The 18,597-nt window shown below is 46.4% G+C and overlaps 1 protein-coding gene across 1 annotated transcript in view; it reads left to right on the top strand.

Annotated features, from left to right (window-relative positions):
• LOC135260949 (serine/threonine-protein kinase OSR1-like) overlaps positions 1-18,597 on the top strand; it is a 70,774-nt gene that overhangs the window by 8,624 nt on the left and 43,553 nt on the right. Inside the window, exon 2 of the mRNA XM_064346710.1 lies at positions 6,388-6,500. Within this exon, the coding sequence (XP_064202780.1) occupies positions 6,388-6,500 (113 nt within the window). The remainder of the gene's footprint in view (positions 1-6,387; positions 6,501-18,597) is intronic.

Below are 18,597 nucleotides of genomic sequence, written 5' to 3' on the forward strand. Positions count from 1 at the left end.
GAGCTTGAAGGGTGCTTCCATATTTATGTCCAGAGCAGTTTATGGGAGTTAGTGAAGAAACTGCCTGTTTTTGACTGCTGGTAGGGCTGCATTTTCTTCTGCAGTGTGTGTATGTGAGGAGGGGAGAGAGCTGTTGGGCAGTTTGGGGCAGAAAAGGTGTTTGTATCTGAACCTGGTGCCCTGGAATGTGTGTGGTAGCATACTACTATGGCTCTGGGGAGGTGACCTCATGCAGTAATAACTCTAGACAAATATTATTGACTTGTAAAAAGTTGGACCGGGTACAGTTTCAGAGTCTGGGCCGATTTATCTTCAGGCCTTACTACAAATATATCCTGAATCCAGCACTCTGGTTTCTCTGCCCGGCCCAGTTGAGCCTTCACTCATTTCTGGCTGAAATTTCAGCCTTCAAAGTCATGGTCACCTCCCCAGCGATTGGCCTGCTCGGCTCTGAGCTCTGAGGAGAGCTCGGAGTTCTAGCCTCGAGTCCCTGACAGCTCTTGAGAGGCTTCTCTTAGTTTGTTTTTAGTTTGGTGTGTGTGGGTTTGTGTCCGTCTCATGTTTGTTTTCATTAGAGTGCTACTGACTCCCAAGGAGAAGTGTGGTGTTTGTGTGTGGTGTTTGACTTGTTCTGGATAGGAATGTACAAAATGTTTTGAATGACTTGGAGCAGTTTCCCCAAGATTTAGCCTACCCGTCATGAAGTCATTATTAATAGAAGTACATCAGTACACTGCTGTACTGTAAGAAGCAACTTCCCAGGGTTTAAATAGCATGATTTTCAAATGTAGCATAACCATCAGTGTTTAGTCAGAAAATTATTTGTTATAATACAGTACAGAAATATAATACAGCATAGTAGGCATGTCTGATGGGCCTCTATTGCTTTTAAGTTAATAAAAATGAAGTTACCAGTTCAATGTTATTCATAGTACAATCCAGCCAGATATATGAAATGCTAGAAGAATCGTGTGTGCAGCACACATATCTTTAAAGCAGCATTTGCCCATGCATTGGCCTTCTGTGTATTGGCCTCCACAACCCCCTGAGATGTGTCCTATCCTGTGTCCTGGTGCTCACGAGGTGATTCAAAAGAGTAGCACCAGAAATAGCGGGATGGTCCCCGGCCCCGGGCCCTTTCCTGCTCACAGCAATGCAGGCCGTGCCGAAAACGGCCACCTCTCCACGCTCCTGCCTGAAGCTGCCAGCGCTCAGCTTCTGCCTTCCTGCTTCTGTTCAGATCTGGTCCTTCTGCTGAGCTGATTACGTGACTCCTCCAACAAGTACTTTATGGATTCCCCGGTGCATCATTGACTGTTGCGGTGTTGTCGGCATTCTGTCCCCGTAAGAGACTAATAAACTGCCAGTTAGATGATGATCTTGCTTGAGAGAATGTTGTCCTGCAATATCCGCTGGAATTATTTATCATAAACTTGAGCCAGTGTATTAGTTTTCTCCTCGTATAATATTAAGGTAACATTCTCATCAAGGGGCAAAACACGATGTACACATATTGGATTGAAGATTACAACTGGTGATGGCCCAGACTTGAACCAGTACAGCAGTATAACAGCCCAACAACAATAACTGCTCCTGTTTCTTCGAGCTAATTGTCTTTTTGTAATGACATTTTTGTTGTTTATTGATCATAATATTTACACAGCTGTTGGTAGCATTACACGATTCAAAGACAAAGCACTTGATTTTAATGAAAAGTCAAAAAGGAGATGCCGCGCTCTAGCTGGCGTGCTCAACGTGAGGAAATTAAAACAGAAATTGCTCCTCTGGTTTTTTAATATTATTAGCTTGTATGCCAACAATTTGTTTCGATCAGAATGCCCAAGCATTATTTATTGCTTATTTCATTCCGCTAATCCCGGTGTTTTCATCCTGCTTCTGTTACAAGTGTCGTAATAAAATTATGAATGACATGGCTTAGGCTACATTTATTACATTATTGTTGTGAGTTGGCATATTAAGGCAAAAGTGGTTCTTTTGATCAGAACTCAGGTGGATTCCTGTAAAAAGCCTAATTTAAATGGAATGCTGCGTTCCAAAGACGCAGCATTCCATGTGCTAGCGTGACCACTGAGTGCCACTGACGTAGTTCGTTCCTGATGCTTGGTTCTGTTACTGTAACTGCTATCAGATCAAGGTTATAATTCCTTTCCCCCTCCCTGGGTGAGTACCCCAAGGCTCTAATTTGGGGCTACTGTTGTTTTGTCTTTAGGACCAATGCTTGCGTATTGCACTGGTATCCAATGGCTTTGCTTTATCTGATTTGTGGAGCTGCTCCTGAGCTTTCCCCATCTTTGCCCCCCAGCCGGGTCTCAGGTTTACATTTGGAGTCCAGTGTTCTTGTTGGCCATCTTCCCACGAAGCCATTCCATCCATCTTAAATGAACATTTCCCAATGTCGCTGACCCCTGCTTATTTCTTCCACTTCACCCATGTGGGCTGACCAATGACCTCTGTACCTCTCTGTGGAGTCATCAATCTCATCCCTCTCCTGCTCTAGGCTCCGCCTTTTCGCCATTCTCACTGTAATTCCCTCTGTACGTGCTACAAGAACATTCCTCAGCCAGGTTTCCTTGGTTACCGTAGCACTGTCCTTATTGGCTATAGCTGATTGCTATGTAAATATGCCTGGCCCATAGAGAAGTCCTGCATTTGGTCTCCTCTATCCGTGTGAGTAAGGTAATGACTGCAGTGCTGAGACCTGTGCTCCGCAGACCCTGCTGTGTCCTGTCTTCCCAGAAGCCTCTAGGAGCTTCATCCGGTAATTGCTGCATGGCCTCAAACTGTCACATCACGTGGCCACTGTGAATATTCCTCCCTGTTTGGCTTAACGAGTTCACAAAAAAAAGACCTGAATTACCTCTTTTTCATCCTTCTGCATCATGTGACCTGAGAGTGACCCCCCATTGGGCTATTTCCCTTCAGGGTTGACTGATCGGTGACATTTCAGTGTCTCCTTTGCATTCTTTGCTATATAGCCTACATCCCAGCAGAGGAACTCTTAAACGTGAGTCTCTGATGCCCGCGGGGTTTCTTCTGGAGTGGACATGCAAAGAATTTATAAAAGGCTATGCAGGCGTGCCTTTTACGTGCACACCAAGCCTTCCTTTTGCCTCATTTTCAAAACCTTTATGTCTAGGAACGTTGATATTTATGTCCGGGTCCAGTTGGATGTAGGCTACATGTAGGCTACAAACCGCTTGGAATCGTTCAGAGCGTGGCTTCGGGTGTTTCTCGTCGTGCTGTGAAGGCATGCGGGTTGCGTTCTTAACGCTGAGCTCGGTTTACTGAACAAAGCAATGCTCACGGCTCGCGTTCGGTTCCCTGCTGAACTGGAGGCTTTATTAAGCAGGGATTAGTTTCAGCGCCACATCACCTGCCGGATCCGTCACAAATGAAAACGTTTGTGAAATCCGCGTTGTGCTGACTGGCAGGTTGACATTTTTACGCCCACGTGCTGCGGTCTCCTCTGTGTACTTAAACAGTGAATTGAATATTTTGCTTGGAGAACATGAATGGTTTAAAATAAATGTGGTTGTATAAAAAAAAACCAGTGAGCCAAAATGTAGTTTGGTGTTTTCTTTGCTGTTTTTAGAATGAAAGTCTATTGTGTGGAACTGATTTGGGGAAAGCAGTACATTCCTGTGTTTCCTGCATGTGTAGATTGCATTCTAGACTTTGATTGCTTACAGATTACGTTACTTGTTACCCTTGGAAGGTTGTTTGAAATCAGCTGCGTGTTTATCTTTGTGGTTTCTCCAATCAAAATGGAGCTTATAATTTATACTCTCAATTTGTATTACAAGTTTTTTAAATTTGTTTTAAATTTTTTTTTTTGGAAATAACTAGCCTATGTTCTTCAATTTGGAAGAACAATAAACCGAGAGTTTTGACCCAAACTGGAGCGGTGGAAAACATTAATAATTGAGAACTGTTGTCAGATTTAGCCTAGTTTTTCCTTTTTTACAGCCATTATTCCTTGCTGACTCAATGAGGACAATGAGGACCTTGTTTAAATCTGGAGGTTGATGCAAGCTTGCCGTAAACAAATTGGCTGTGTGGGCTCGGAACCACAATGTGCTTTTGGCAAAACCTCTTTCCATTAAACAAAGTGGGGTGTAAATAACTCCGTAGCGTAAGGATCCGGTTCCAGTCGTTGGGCACGGAGATGGGCGTGAACTCAGTGGCCGGCCTCCCGTCAGGGGAACGGTTCTGCAGCTCACAGTGCGGAAGGGCGTAACCACCAGAGACGTTCAGGCTGCGCTCCTCCAGTAGTTTTTTGAACTGGCCAATCGGCTGCATGAGGTGAGTGGAACAGAGGTTATCCCCATAAGAGTGGAGTTCCATGCAGGAGGGATTTTGAAGGTGACTCTGGGGCAGGGCTATTCTATTTGCCAAATAAGAGCCTAACATGGAAGCTGCAGGTGTGACTCCGCAAAGAATAGCCTATATGTATAAAAACACCTCAAATCAAAATGGCGTCTGTGCTGCGGAACAAAGACTTTTTCTGCCTTTGCTCAGAGGTAGTTGTCGAAAATGCCGGCGCTTTCAACATGGCAGGGCGAATTCCAGTTGGGATCGCATTCCTGTGGTCGGTATGGTTGGCAGCACCACTGAGAGGACGAGTCTTCTCGACGCTGACAGCGCCAACGCCTCTGGCTGCTAATCTTGGCTCTGGATCTGGTGAAACGGACTGAGAACCAACCCTTGATGCGAGATTAAAAAATAATAAAACATTTAAAACATTTAAACGTTTAAATTGAAACACCACATTATTTCAGGTGAAAAATTGTATGTGAGGTGTCTGCTCCCATTGTCAGAGATCGCAGTCATCACAGAAACAGAGGGGAGGGTTTGCTTTTGTGAGCAGAGTGGTCCCTACCCATCAGGCTCGCTCTCTGAGGGTTGGGGGGTCATAGTGGTGGGCGGGCGATGGGGTTTGGAGTCAGGCAGCTCGCCCCCTCCCTCCCCGCGCATGGCTGTGTGTCAGTGCTGATCACGTCCCTCTGCGGACGCGGTTCGCTGACTCAGGACTCCAGCTGTTCGTTCCCTCGATGGGAGCAGGCGCTCGTACCGCGGCGGCGGCCCAGCCCTAGTGCCGCACGGGGACCCCCTCGCCGGCAGTGCGCTGGCTGAAACAACAAAGCCGCTGTAAAACCGTCTCTCCGCTGGGACCAGCGGTGGTTCTCCTGCTGCTCGAGCTCGGCCGGCTGGAAGGACCACGTCCTGGGACGGGGGGCGGCCCCTCTCCCTGTGTGACCACCCACTGCGGCTCGGCCAGAATACAGACACACCCCCTGCCCCGCCCACCCCCACCCTCGCCCTCCTGTTTTTCTGTTCGTTAGTTACGTTCTGAAGGTATGTCCGAGCAAACATCAGTTGTGACAAATCGCTGTGCAGTTCTGTTTTTCATGTCACTGAAGATTTATGGATCCAAATTACTTTTCTACTCCTGTGGTGGCAAGAGGCTAAAAATACAATGATGGTCCAACTCAGTTGTGTTTGTGTTGATGGCGTCATCTCCTTGAAATGAAATGTGAAAATAATTCCCCTGCTCTTACGACTTTAGCCACGGTGACGTTTTGGGTTTAATGTGCTTCAGCACTAGAGCTATAATTGTTGTTTCCAATTTATTACTGATAGGCTAATACTCAATTTGTGGCTTCAACACACTTTCACTCAGATTTCAAGGGTTGGGCAGCAGTGGTTTTAGGAGGGAAATGTGTGCCTTTAAATAATACATTTGTTTAGCATTTTTCATGGTTCGCAAAGCACTTTACATTGTAAAGGAATGATTACACTCAAACACTTCCAGTGTGTGTCGCTCACTGGGTGATCTATGGCAGTCATTTTGCAGGAAAACACTTAGTACATAAGTGAGGCGGAGAGAGAGGAAGTGTGATGGATGTAATGAAACTCCTACCCTTTACCTGTCAGAGGGTCTTTGGTGACCACAATTAGGGCCTCTGTTTAACCCATCCTTCACTACACAAGGTGCTTGGTTTTCTGTTTTAGTCCAGATGGAAGTGTGCCCACTGGCTGACTGACACTACCACTATCAGCTTCTTGGGTTTGTCAGTTGGTCTCATATTGATGTAGTAACTTACTTTGTCCCCATGTTACTGGGTGTTGTGGCTAGATATAGCACATTCCACCTTACTGGTGTTTCCACAGATTCGGTGTGTTTCAGGTAGCGAGCGAGTAGAGCCACAATGGTAGTTTCAGGTGGGCAGTCTCAGCAAGTTCAATGTTCCTGTATCTCATGTCTATCTCTGCCTGGTTTTAGGCAGCAGAGCCTTAATGGTGGTGGCAGTTGGGTGGTCTTGGGAAGTGCACCTGTGTCTCATGTCTGTCCCCGTCTGGTTTCAGGGAGTGGAGCCACTGCGGTGGTCCAGGCGGCCTACTGTGTGCCCAGGAAGGAGAAGGTGGCAATCAAGCGCATCAACCTGGAGAAGTGCCAGACCAGCATGGACGAGCTTTTGGTAAAGTCTTTCTTTTAAACTGGGCAGATTTTAGTCAGTTTTCACCTTCAGAGGCTATCGGTGATAGAAAATAGATTTCAGGTTTATGATGTCTGTGTCAAATCTGTGCCTTTTATATAAGATGAATAAAGGTCTTGATGGCACCTGCTCTCTCTGTCCAGGTGCTTTGGGATAGTAGTTCAGAATGGTCTCCAGGGAACTGAGGATTAAAGAATCTGATTTATTCCTGTTATGTTGCTTCCCTGCTGTTGAATCCTTTCTTGTACATTCCTTCACATTAGCTCCCTTTTAGTGTTAATTGCTTAACGTACACCAGTACTGTAGGGCTATCAATGGAGATCTCTTCATTGATAAATTACCTTCATTATAATTGGATTGGACTGTTGTTTCAAGATCATGATAAATTAGCCACTGTTAGTCCTTTCATACTGTTGCCTGTGTGGGTTCAGACAGATATTAATTTGTGAGTTTTAAGTGTAATTACCAATGAAATTGAGCCTATAAAAATGAATCGAACCAGCAACAAACTTAATTGAGACTGCTGGCAGTTTTCTAGGGGCAGATATTAACTGTAATATGTTGAGTGAATGCCTTTGCCTAAAAAAAACAATGGATGTAATTGGCACAGTTATTTTAAGGTATTTATGTCATATTTTGTGTAGAAATCCAAAGGCCAACAATTGGTATTCCATGAAAAACTCAATCAAAACTAATGAGGTGAATCTCTGCAGAATGAAAAGCAGCAGACTGTGTGCAGTACATATAGATGTGAACCAGCGATGGATGTTAAGGTCCCCCACGGCCCAGCGTTAAGGTCTCCTGTGGCCCTGCGTTAAGGTCTCCTGTGGCCCTGCGTTAAGGTCTCCCGTGGCCCTGCGTTAAGGTCTCCTGTGGCCCTGCGTTAAGGTCTCCCGTGGCCCTGCGTTAAGGTCTCCCGTGGCCCTGCGTTAAGGTCTCCCGTGGCCCTGCGTTAAGTTCTCCCACAGCCTTGCATTAAGGTCTCCCACAGCCCTGCGTTCAGGTCTTCCACAGCCCTGCGTTCAGGTCTTCCACAGCCCTGCGTTAAGGTCTCCTGCAGCCCAGCGTTAAGGTCTCCCGCAGCCCTGCGTTAAGCGCTCTGGTGGCCCAGCTTTCAGGTCATCCGTGGCCCAGCGTTAAGGTCTCCCGCGGCCCTGCGTTCAGGTCTCCTGCAGCCCAGCGTTAAGGTCTCCCGCAGCCCTGCATTAAGCACTCTGGTGGCCCAGCTTTCTGGTCATCCGTGGCCCAGCGTTAAGGTCTCCCGTGGCCCTGCGTTCAGGTCTCCCGCAGCTCTGCGTTAAGGTCTCCCACAGCCCTGCGTTAAGCTCCCCTGCAGCTCTGCGTTCAGGTCTCCCACAGCCCTGCGTTAAGCTCCCCTGCAGCTCTGCGTTAAGGTCTCCCACAGCCCTGCGTTAAGCTCCCCTGCAGCTCTGCGTTAAGGTCTCCCGCCCTGCTTAAGCTCCCCTGCAGCTCTGCGTTCAGGTCTCCCACAGCCCTGCGTTAAGCTCCCCTGCAGCTCTGCGTTAAGGTCTCCCACAGCCCTGCGTTAAGCTCCCCTGCAGCTCTGCGTTAAGGTCTCCCGCGGACCTGCGTTCAGGTCTCCCACAGCTCTGCGTTAAGCTCCCCTGCAGCTCTGCGTTAAGCTCCCCTGCAGCTCTGCGTTAAGGTCTCCCACAGCCCTGCGTTAAGCTCCCCTGCAGCTCTGCGTTAAGCTCTCTCGCGGCCCTGCGGTTCCTCAGGCACTGCGGCCTCATTCCTAGAAATGAAAGGTCAACAGGCAGGAATCTTGGAAAGTCACAATCCGGGCCATGTGCCGCTGCGATCGGAGGCGCTTGTTTTCATAGGGGATAGAGTCACCCTCTTATCAGGAGCCATCCAGGAGCCTACAGGCCCACAACCCAGGCTTACATTCCCCTGAGCTCACCAGCCAATGAACTCCCTCATTCAGCCCCATCCGCCAACCTCCGCCTTTACTTTATAATCCTGTCTGACTAGCTTTCAGCCCTTGGGATTGGCCACCACCTGTACAGCGGCCAAACTTTACCTTCAAATTCCACACAGCCAAGTCGCTCAGTTGTGTTTTTACCAAATGTACTGAACGTACTGTATGATGGTGTACTGAGTCTGAGATTTCCTGAAGGGTGTTCTGCAGTCAGCATGAGTTCAGGCTGTTTACATTATTTAACTGGTCTGTGCCCCATGTGTAGCAATGTGTCCAGCAGTCTACAGTATCCCAGCTTTGGCTCTCCAGTAGAGGGCAGACAAAAAATGTTACATTTTCTATAAATATAGATGCAAGAAATTCTCCCTCAATATCATCATCCCTAAACCCCTCTGGAAGGACATGCCAGGAAAATGCCGTAAGGGTCCACATTGTTCAGTCCAACTGTGGACCTGTCAGAACAACTGCAGATTCCTGTTTGGTGAAACAAGCATTGCGTGGACCGCGGTTCAGCCTTTGCCAGCGAAGGCAGTCTAAAATAGACGTGAAGTGTCGCGTTTGCATGTCCGGACCGGAACCCTATAGCCATACCGGGTGGGTCCGTGGTTACGTGTCTCTAGGATCTCGGTCCTAATAAAGTAAAAATTGGTGCCACTAACAAGGCGAACCAAACTGGGCAGCTGTGTTGGAGTGTGGACGTACCATTGGGTACAGGACAGCAATGGTAGCGTAATCATTAGGGAACGTGACATACAACTTTGTAGGTTGTAGTTTGAATCCCAGGTTGGGGCATTGCCATTGTACCCTCGAGCACTTAACCCTGAATCCCGTCAGTAAATATCCAGCTGTACAAATGGATTATACGTAACAGGATATAGTTTAAGTGTGTGTGGATAAGAGTATCTGCTAAATGGCTGAGATATAAAATATGAACTGCAGTGGCAATAATGCAGAGAGCGCCGTACAGTATGAGCTGCACATGGACCTCAGAGCATGCGCTGCCGTTACGATTCTTTCTGTAATTTCACTGATCAACGGCACTCCATTTTGGTCATACTCCGCCACCCTATTTTTCACAGGACGGCAGAGAACGAAGAGTGCGCGAGTGGAAATATAAAAGCTGGAATAATGGGGAGTGTGTGTTGGGGGGGGGGGGGGGTACGGACCCTTGATTTGTAACGGGACGGCGGCGGTGAGAGTCCAGAGCGAGGACAGGGAAAGTGACCCCGCCGGCCGCCAGAGTGAATTGCGCGCCCGCGATCGGGCGTCTGGACGTTTCGCTCTCTGCCAGTCGTGTAACAAAACGTCCTGGATTCAGGATGCCGCCTCTATTCAGGCTCTTTCCCTGGGTGCGTAATGCAGAGCAGTGATATAACCACCTGCACAATCACACAGACGGCACTGAATAAAAAGTGCTGAAAAACTTTTACAGGCACAAGGACAAATGTCTTCTTGGCTAGGCCTCCTTCAGCCATGGTGTCTGGCGTGATGTTTTTGGGCTAGGGAGGTGGGGGGTGTACTTAATCACACAATGATTGAAGTATTAAACATGCACATACTTTTTTTATTTATTCAATATTAATCTAAGCATTAACTCCCAAAAAAAAAAAAAATACACTTTACAAATGTCCAGTGCTTTGTCTGTGAAGATAATGCTTCAGTGAGTTAGATCGGCTTTCACTCAGACTTTCTGGTGGGACAGTCAGCTGATGATTAGTGAGCTCATTGGTTGTTATTTGAATAATCAGTGTGCTGTCTCTGACGTGACGTGACGTGACGTGAGATGAGATGACAGGACCTGAACGCAGAATGAATTGTGACTATCTGAGCTGCATGAGCTACAGCCTGTCTGATGCAAGAAAACCACAATGCTTGATGCCGGTATTATAAAAAACTGTGTTTTACTATTTTTGCAATGGATATAAATATTTAGCTATGTTCTCTTGACAGAATGGTGTTCGCTATTTAAAAAAGGAAAAAGTAAAACCCTTTCTACTCTGTTTCCTTTATAAAAAAATGTAGGCTACTTTTCATCATGAACAAATCTGCATTTTTTTTTCTCATTTGCCTTTAGCTTCCAGTATCACTGAAACCCTCTACGTTCCAGCTTTTATATTTGTGTGTAATTGAATGTGTTGATCAGGTTTTAGGAATAGCAGTGCTCTGTGAGTGTGTATTTTATTATTAAAGCTGTTCTGGTCTCTCCAGAGGTAGCATGCAGTACGTGTGTCTCCAGCGCAGAGCTGTGTGTGTGTGTGTGTATGTTAACACTGTCTCTCCAGGGGTAGCATGCAGTACGTGTGTCTCCAGCGCAGAGCAGTATGTGTGTGTGTGTGTGTGTGTGTATGTTAACACTGTCTCTCCGGAGGTAGCATGCAGTACGTGTGTCTCCAGCACAGAGCTGTATGTGTGTGTGTATGTTAACACTGTCTCTCTGGAGGTAGCATGCAGTACGTGTGTCTCCAGCGCAGAGCAGTATGTGTGTGTGTATGTTAAGACTGTCTCTCTGGAGGTAGCATGCAGTATGTGTGTCCCCAGCACAGAGCAGTATGTGTGTGTATGTTAACACTGTCTCTCCAGAGGTAGCATGCAGTACGTGTGTCCCCAGCACAGAGCTGTATGTGTGTGTATGTTAAGACTGTCTCTCTGGAGGTAGCATGCAGTACGTGTGTCCCCAGCACAGAGCAGTATGTGTGTGTGTATGTTAACACTGTCTCTCTGGAGGTAGCATGCAGTACGTGTGTCTCCAGCGCAGAGCTGTGTGTGTGTATGTTAACACTGTCTCTCCGGAGGTAGCATGCAGTATGTGTGTCTCCAGCGCAGAGCTGTGTCTGTGTGTGTGTGTGTGTATGTTAACGCTGTCTCTCTGGAGGTAGCATGCAGTACGTGTGTCTCCAGCGCAGAGCTGTGTGTGTGTGTGTGTATGTTAACACTGTCTCTCCGGAGGTAGCATGCAGTACGTGTGTCTCCAGCGCAGAGCCGTGTGTGTGTGTGTGTGTGTGTGTGTGTGTATGTTAACACTGTCTCTCCAGAGGTAGCATGCAGTACGTGTGTCTCCAGCACAGAGCTGTGTGTGTGTGTGTATGTTAACACTGTCTCTCCGGAGGTAGCATGCAGTACGTGTGTCTCCAGCACAGAGCTGTGTGTGTGTGTGTGTGTGTATGTTAACACTGTCTCTCCAGGGGTAGCATGCAGTACGTGTGTCTCCAGCGCAGAGCTGTGTGTGTGTGTGTGTATGTTAACACTGTCTCTCCGGAGGTAGCATGCAGTACGTGTGTCTCCAGCACAGAGCTGTGTGTGTGTGTGTGTATGTTAACACTGTCTCTCCAGGGGTAGCATGCAGTACGTGTGTCTCCAGCGTAGAGCTGTGTGTGTGTGTGTGTATGTTAACACTGTCTCTCCTGAGGTAGCATGCAGTACGTGTGTCTCCAGCGCAGAGCTGTGTGTGTGTGTGTGTATGTTAACACTGTCTCTCCGGAGGTAGCATGCAGTACGTGTGTCTCCAGCGCAGAGCTGTGTGTGTGTGTGTGTATGTTAACACTGTCTCTCCGGAGGTAGCATGCAGTACGTGTGTCTCCAGCGCAGAGCTGTGTGTGTGTGTGTGTGTGTGTGTATGTTAACACTGTCTCTCCAGGGGTAGCATGCAGTACGTGTGTACCCAGCACAGTCCTGCGGCGTCAGCAATGGTTTATGGCTGATGCCTGAAGAAGAACACCCCTTGAACTCTGTGCACATGACATGTGACAGATGATCCTGCTGACCTCAGCGCGAGGAAATGGCCCCTTGTTTACCGATGATGCTAATGAATGCCTCCTTTAGGGAATGGGGAGATCTGGAGAGCCACGTCCTTTAGCGATCTTACTCTTCACCAACCAGGAAGTGAAGTCGACTTGCTGTTAATGGGCTCCTCGGCACAGACTGAAATAGGCCCTTGTCTCCATAATGTGTCGTGTGGGTGCAGATTGTGGTCAGCACTTGGTGTGACAGGCTATTGCGGTCATGGGATTGACGCTTCCCCCGGGGTATTGTGGGATGCCACTTTTGGTGGGGGTGGGGGGGGGGGGTGTCATCCGTTAGAACTGAGAGCCACTCTTAGCCCTCCATCCTTCAAGACTGATGGAGTGACTCATCTCGGCTAAGTGGACTGTGTTCCGGTGGGCCGCGTTGACCTTAGCCTGAGTGTGTGGAAATTGAAATTGTGTTTGTGTTGTTTTTTGTTTTTTTTTTAAATCTCTAATTATACATTATGCCTTAATCACACTGGGGAAAATGACCAGACTGATGAAATTATGAATATCACAAAATTAATGGAACTTTATTGTAATGGGAATTTAATGGAGTTGGAACCAGAGGAGAAGAGGCTAATGGTTATCGCTTTCACAATGATTTCTGTTATTGAGGTGGAATTTGAGTATAAAATATGTAGAACTATTGAATTCTAGTTTAGTTATACATTCTATTAAATTCTGGAAGTAATACTCAATGTAGAGGAACTAGCCTACTTTATGCAGAGGATGTGGTATTTAGAGTGTGTGAAGCGGGTGTGCAAGCTCTCTAATGATTTATAAAAGATGTAATAAATAGCCTAGTTATTATTTTCACCGTGATCTAGCCTTAATTTAGCTATATCAGAAACCTTGCTACCCATCCATGGTCATGGCACTGCCAAGAGCATAGCAGGTTACCACTATGTAGAACAACTGGCAAAACGACATTTCCTTAAGGACAACACAAGCGCTAGCCTTCCGCTGCTTGCGTTGGTGATTGCCTGCGCGGTAGACCAGCGCGGTTTTAGCTAATGTTTTCAGGGGCAGGATGAGTTAATGGGGGTAATGATTGATTTCACGACGGATGGGATGTTGGTTAGTGCGCTTGGGGCCTTCCCTGCAGCAGGGCTGGAGGGAGGACAGGGTTATGTAGTGTTTTCGGAGTGGCCAGCGGTGACTGATTTAATGCCCGTAATGGATCTGTAGTTATACTGTGTGTCACGCGTCCGTCGGTTATATGGATTAATGGCCAGACTTTCCACCACTCTGGTGATGGACCTTAATGGAGGCTTCGGCTTCGCCGTAAAGCAGCTGCCAATGTGCCCGACACCCTTCCAGGTTACTCAAAAACGAGGGGATGTTATGTACATTAAAACATTTTTTGTAATTCATTTAGCCTATTTTTTGTAAGTTGCTTGGTCACTTTGTTCACAAATCTGAACAAATGCCAGAAGCAGAGGTGCCAGCCTCCTTGCAGGCAGAGAGGTTGGGGAGGGAGATGGATTTGGCGTATGATTTGGGCGCATGATTTGGGAGGATGAAGAACTGGAGAATGATGTGCTCTGAACTCCCAGGGGGTTCTAGGCAGGACAGGGGAGCTCCTCTTGCGTGTGACAGCGCAGATCCAATAGTGCTGATCTAGGACACTGCGGACCTGAATGATTGAGAAAAAACTGTCTTAAGAGAATTAAGAGGCTAGCTGTGGTGATGAGCCCCTGGCCACTGGCCGGCCACTTTGCAGTCGTCATTACGTTCTGCCACGTTGGGTCCTGCTCGATCCCTTTGCTCCAGATGTCTGTAGGACTGGCCCTGAAAGCTCTTTCATGCTTCCCATCTGCAGACCGGCAGTGTGAGTACTGTACGGGGAAAGTGCCATTTTGGTCACAGGCGTAAAAAGGTCGACTTAGGACTGCCTTGTCTTGTGGTCTAAAGGTGAGCAGGTGAACCGTGAGGTGTATTGTAAGATCATGTGTCAAAAAGTTCTCCACATGAATACGAGTTCCACTGTTTTGAAACCTAAACAGGAAAGGGGATGTGCTTCCCTTTGCGTTTGTTCTGAACTCTGTTACCGTGATTTCTCCCAGTGGGTCTAGTGGTAATGACAGGCTTGCTCTGCTGTTTACCTCATAGCCCGAGTTTTCCATTTGATCTAGCCTCGAGCCTGAGCGTTGCTGTCATGGACCCTTCCCTCAGTTCCGGTGTCCAGTTTCTAAATGTCAGTGGCGGTAATGAGGCGCTGCCCAGCAGCAGGCCCCTTCTCCTGCTCTCTGGGTTTCTCCCGCCAGGCCCGCGGTAGCGGCTCCTGGCCCGAGGGTCCGTTCCGTGTTTGGCCCGAGATCCTTTAATCTCATTACCTACGGAGCAGCCCTAGGGTCAGCTGCTCATTTCCACAGTCACCTGAGATAGTGAAGCAGGCGGGGGGGAGAGAAAGGGGTTTCTTTTCCATTTCTGAATATCTAGGCCTGTTCTCTGGGAACTGTTCTGAAATCCACTTGTAGATGCTGGCTCCCACATTTGGCTTTCCCTGAGAGCTGGACCATATTTCATGCTGCTTTGAGTTTTTTTCTTCTTTTTTGGTGTCCACTGTTTCTGTGTGTTATCTTGATGCACTTAAAGCACAAAAACATTGAACAAAAAGTGACCGGACACATGTGGATTGTGTGTAACATTCTGGTTTCCATTGTTAATAGTGCTCTCACCCATAAGGCAGTTATGAAATTTGAGTGCATGCACAACTGACTGTGCCAACAGGAGCTGTTTGTGTTCAGTTGTCAAGCCAACCAGAGTGTGTACATATCCATATTTATTGTAATGCTCTGTGGAGGGTCTTTTGAAATCTTTTGCAGCTGTTAGTGCTGCTCTTAAACCCATAAGCAAAGATTGTTCTTTAAACTTCGACAGTTAAATTCTGTGATGTAAATGGTTTGCATGGTGTGCTAAATGCTGTTAAATGTGCAGGATAACTGTCTCGTCAGCAACAATTAAGTGCACAATAACTGTTTTCTGGCAATTCGTGTGTTCATTAAGCCACAAGATAATGATGTAGACTTAAAAAATAAATAAAATAAAAATTTACAGATATATAATAGACATTTTTTTGGGTGTATATTTTATCATTTCTATCGTTGACATGATTGTGTGAGGACTGACATGACCTGTGCATAATGTGTGCATACGCACCTCTGATTGGTAGCCCACTGAACAGTGCACCTTAGATTGGCAGCCCACTGAACAGTGCATCTTTGATTGGTGGCCCACAAAATGGTGCATCTCTGACTGTTTAAATGTACGATTACAAATGCTCTGGTAGTGGGCACCATCAGAACTTTACTTTCAGGATCAAAAATGAATAAAACTAATTTAAAATCTCAACTAACTAAAATAGACTTGATATTATAAGTAGGCAAAATAAAGTAATGAGCAGTGTGACATTAAATTCCATTATTAATTAGGCTATATATCATTTTACATTTTCTCTGTGATATGCTGTTCTTGAACAAGGGTGTTTTATATTTTGATTTGTTCTCGCCCAGACACTGAATATAAAAAAAAGCAAAACAGAGGTTCATCACTGCATAGAGGGGCCAAGAGTTAATATGCAGAGAGAGTTTAAACATGAAATGAATTTCCTTTTTTCTTTTATTCGTTTAATCTTTCATCTTAAGGTCCCTCAGCACGCAGCAACAGTAGCGCAGGCTGGCATCCAATTTCCTGCACTCGATCCCGACATTCCTGTCAAACGCGGAGCTTCATCAGCGCTTCTCTGATTCAGTAGCTGACGGCAGTGATTCAGTATTCACAGCAGGATTATCGTCAGGCGACGGGACTGCAGTAGTAAATTTCCCGTCCTGAGTATGCGGTCTGAAATGCGTCACGGGTCGGACGTGTGGAGCATCAGATGGCGTGGTCGTCTCACTGTGGAGGCAGACCCATCTCCAGACAAAAGATGTATTGCTTTCCCCAAGATTAAAAAAAAATGTATTTTAAAAAAAGATAATATATAGTATATATGTATATGTGCGTTCTAAATATTTATTTACGTGGATGATATTAATTGCTCTAGTGAAAAAAATAATTTTAATGTTAAGGATTAATTTTATCTTTTACACCGCAGGTACTGAATGTACTTTTTACTGCACTCCAAAACCTTCTGCAGTCATGATGGAACCTGGAGCTGACCCATTCAGTCGTATATAACTGCTCCGGAGGTCGTGCGGCTGGGGGGGGCGGGGTGAGGGGGGGGGGCGGGGTGAGGGAGGGCGGGCGTTGAGCCGGCTGAATCTCTGCAGTCGTGTCCTCTGATTTATCCCAGTCACCTTTAAATGGGAAGTGACTTGATTAAGATGCACACTTCCTGTATGCGGCGGGTGACTGTGACTGTGGTAGGCTGAGCTTCGTCAGTCTACGGAAAAGTACTGCTATGACTGTCAGCGTGTTCATTTACATACAGCCCATTTTTATAACAGGATATATTCAAATACCTTACTCAAGGGTACAACGGCAGTGCCCCACCTGGGAATCAAACCCGCAACCTCAGAGTTTCCAAGCGCTATGCTGCAGTGCCTCCCGTGTATATGCCGGGTTAAGCTGAGGCACATTGCTGCACGGTTGCTGCTAGAGTAATGTCATGATCCCAATTGTGGAGGAGAGAAATCACTGATGTAAAGTGCTCTTAATTGGGTTTGTCTTACATGTGCAGTTGATTAATTGCACATATGCCATATGTATTTCAGAATTTAATGAGCAGTCACCTCACTGTATAATCGTTTGCATGCTATAAATAATCCATTTTTATACGTGCAGTAACCCAGGTATTATGCAGGACTGAGCCTGGTTAGTGCTTGAATGGTAGACTTAGGAAATCCAGGCTACTGCTGGAAGTAATGTTGGTGAGGCAATAGAAAGTAGGCTTCCCTCTGGATTAATCCAATGCCCATAATCCAATGCTTCAATAGAGACACTTTGTTGTAGGATGTGAAATCTGCTGGGTACGATGTTAAATAGACTCACTGTGGTAATTTAAAATCTCATGGCAATAGCTATAAGATTTGGAATTTCTGTCTGGCCATCTGTATTGCACTGTCAGCTGCTGAAACCTGGAGAAGTCCAGGTCTGGTTTTGGCAGGCGCATAACTGGTCTGCCTGGCCCTATAACAGTGAAATGAGGTATCAAACAACAGGTGAGACTTCATAAATCTTCGCTGAATTGAATTGATGATTGTGCAGTCATGCGACTTCCCTTTTTCCTCCAGTGCTTCTGTCAAAAGCTGCACGTATAAAAAGGTTAATTGGCTGTATAACGGCTTGCTGCCCTACCTGTGCAGAGCTGGTGCCCCTGGATAGAGTGCCGCTAAACCGCTCCATTGTTCTTAGTCTCGACATAGCGATAATAAAGAGCTCATCGAGAGCCATGGACCTGCCACAGTAGTGGAAATTCTCTAGGTCTCCAAGTTCGGTGAGAAGAGTCAAATAGACTTTCACACACCACCAGTCTCCAGACCGCACCAGCTGAATTTAATTTGCAAGTTATAGGCTATTTATAGTTGTAATTTTATTTTAATTGAACATTGAACTGTCATTTCTGATTGGATAATAGCTCTCCTCTAATGGAGATGAGATATGTTGATACCCGTGGAATGTACTAGAGAGCTTGTATAGAGACACTGTTGTTTGCTGGCCATTGTGTTTTAGTCAGTGTTGAGGGCAGATGTGGGGTTGTAGTTTCAGGGAGTAGCATTGCTGTTGTGGATCGTTGTCACCCATGAATTCTGAATGGAACTCATAAGGGTGTAAAAAAGGGTTTTTACAAATTAATTCAACATAGCCGAAACAAATAAGCATGAGTAATAAAGTGTATCCTCCTGTCATCATTTTTATGCTGTGCCCTTCAAATGCATTCCCTATGACACCTTTAACTAGTTAACTTTGTATTAAAGGCATGTCATTTTAAACAGACCATTTTTGATGGTCAGCATCAAATACCAATGAAAATCTTGAGTTGGATGTTCTACACTAAACATCTGTGCTCCTAGTTGTCAGTCTGAGGCCTTGGGTTGTCCAGCCACACACTTTCCCATGGGTTCAGGTTCTTATTGATGTATTCTAGGTGCCTTTGAAGTTGGTTCTGTTGATAATAGTTGGCTCCTCACAGTCAGCATTGATATGAATAAGGTGGTTCCTGTTGTGAGATCTTTGGTGTAAGTCTGTATCACACAGCCGGCCGGGTCACTAAAGTCTAGGCTGGGAGAGGGCAGGAGAAAAGCTGAAATCTGAATCCACAGGAGAGAGAGAGAGAGAGAGAGAGAGAGAGAGGAACCTCTTACCTCACCGAAGTGTTTGACTTGGCGAGACCTCTGAATTAGCACCACAA

Source organism: Anguilla rostrata, chromosome 8, assembly GCF_018555375.3.
Source record: "Anguilla rostrata isolate EN2019 chromosome 8, ASM1855537v3, whole genome shotgun sequence".
Classification (NCBI taxonomy): domain Eukaryota; kingdom Metazoa; phylum Chordata; class Actinopteri; order Anguilliformes; family Anguillidae; genus Anguilla; species Anguilla rostrata.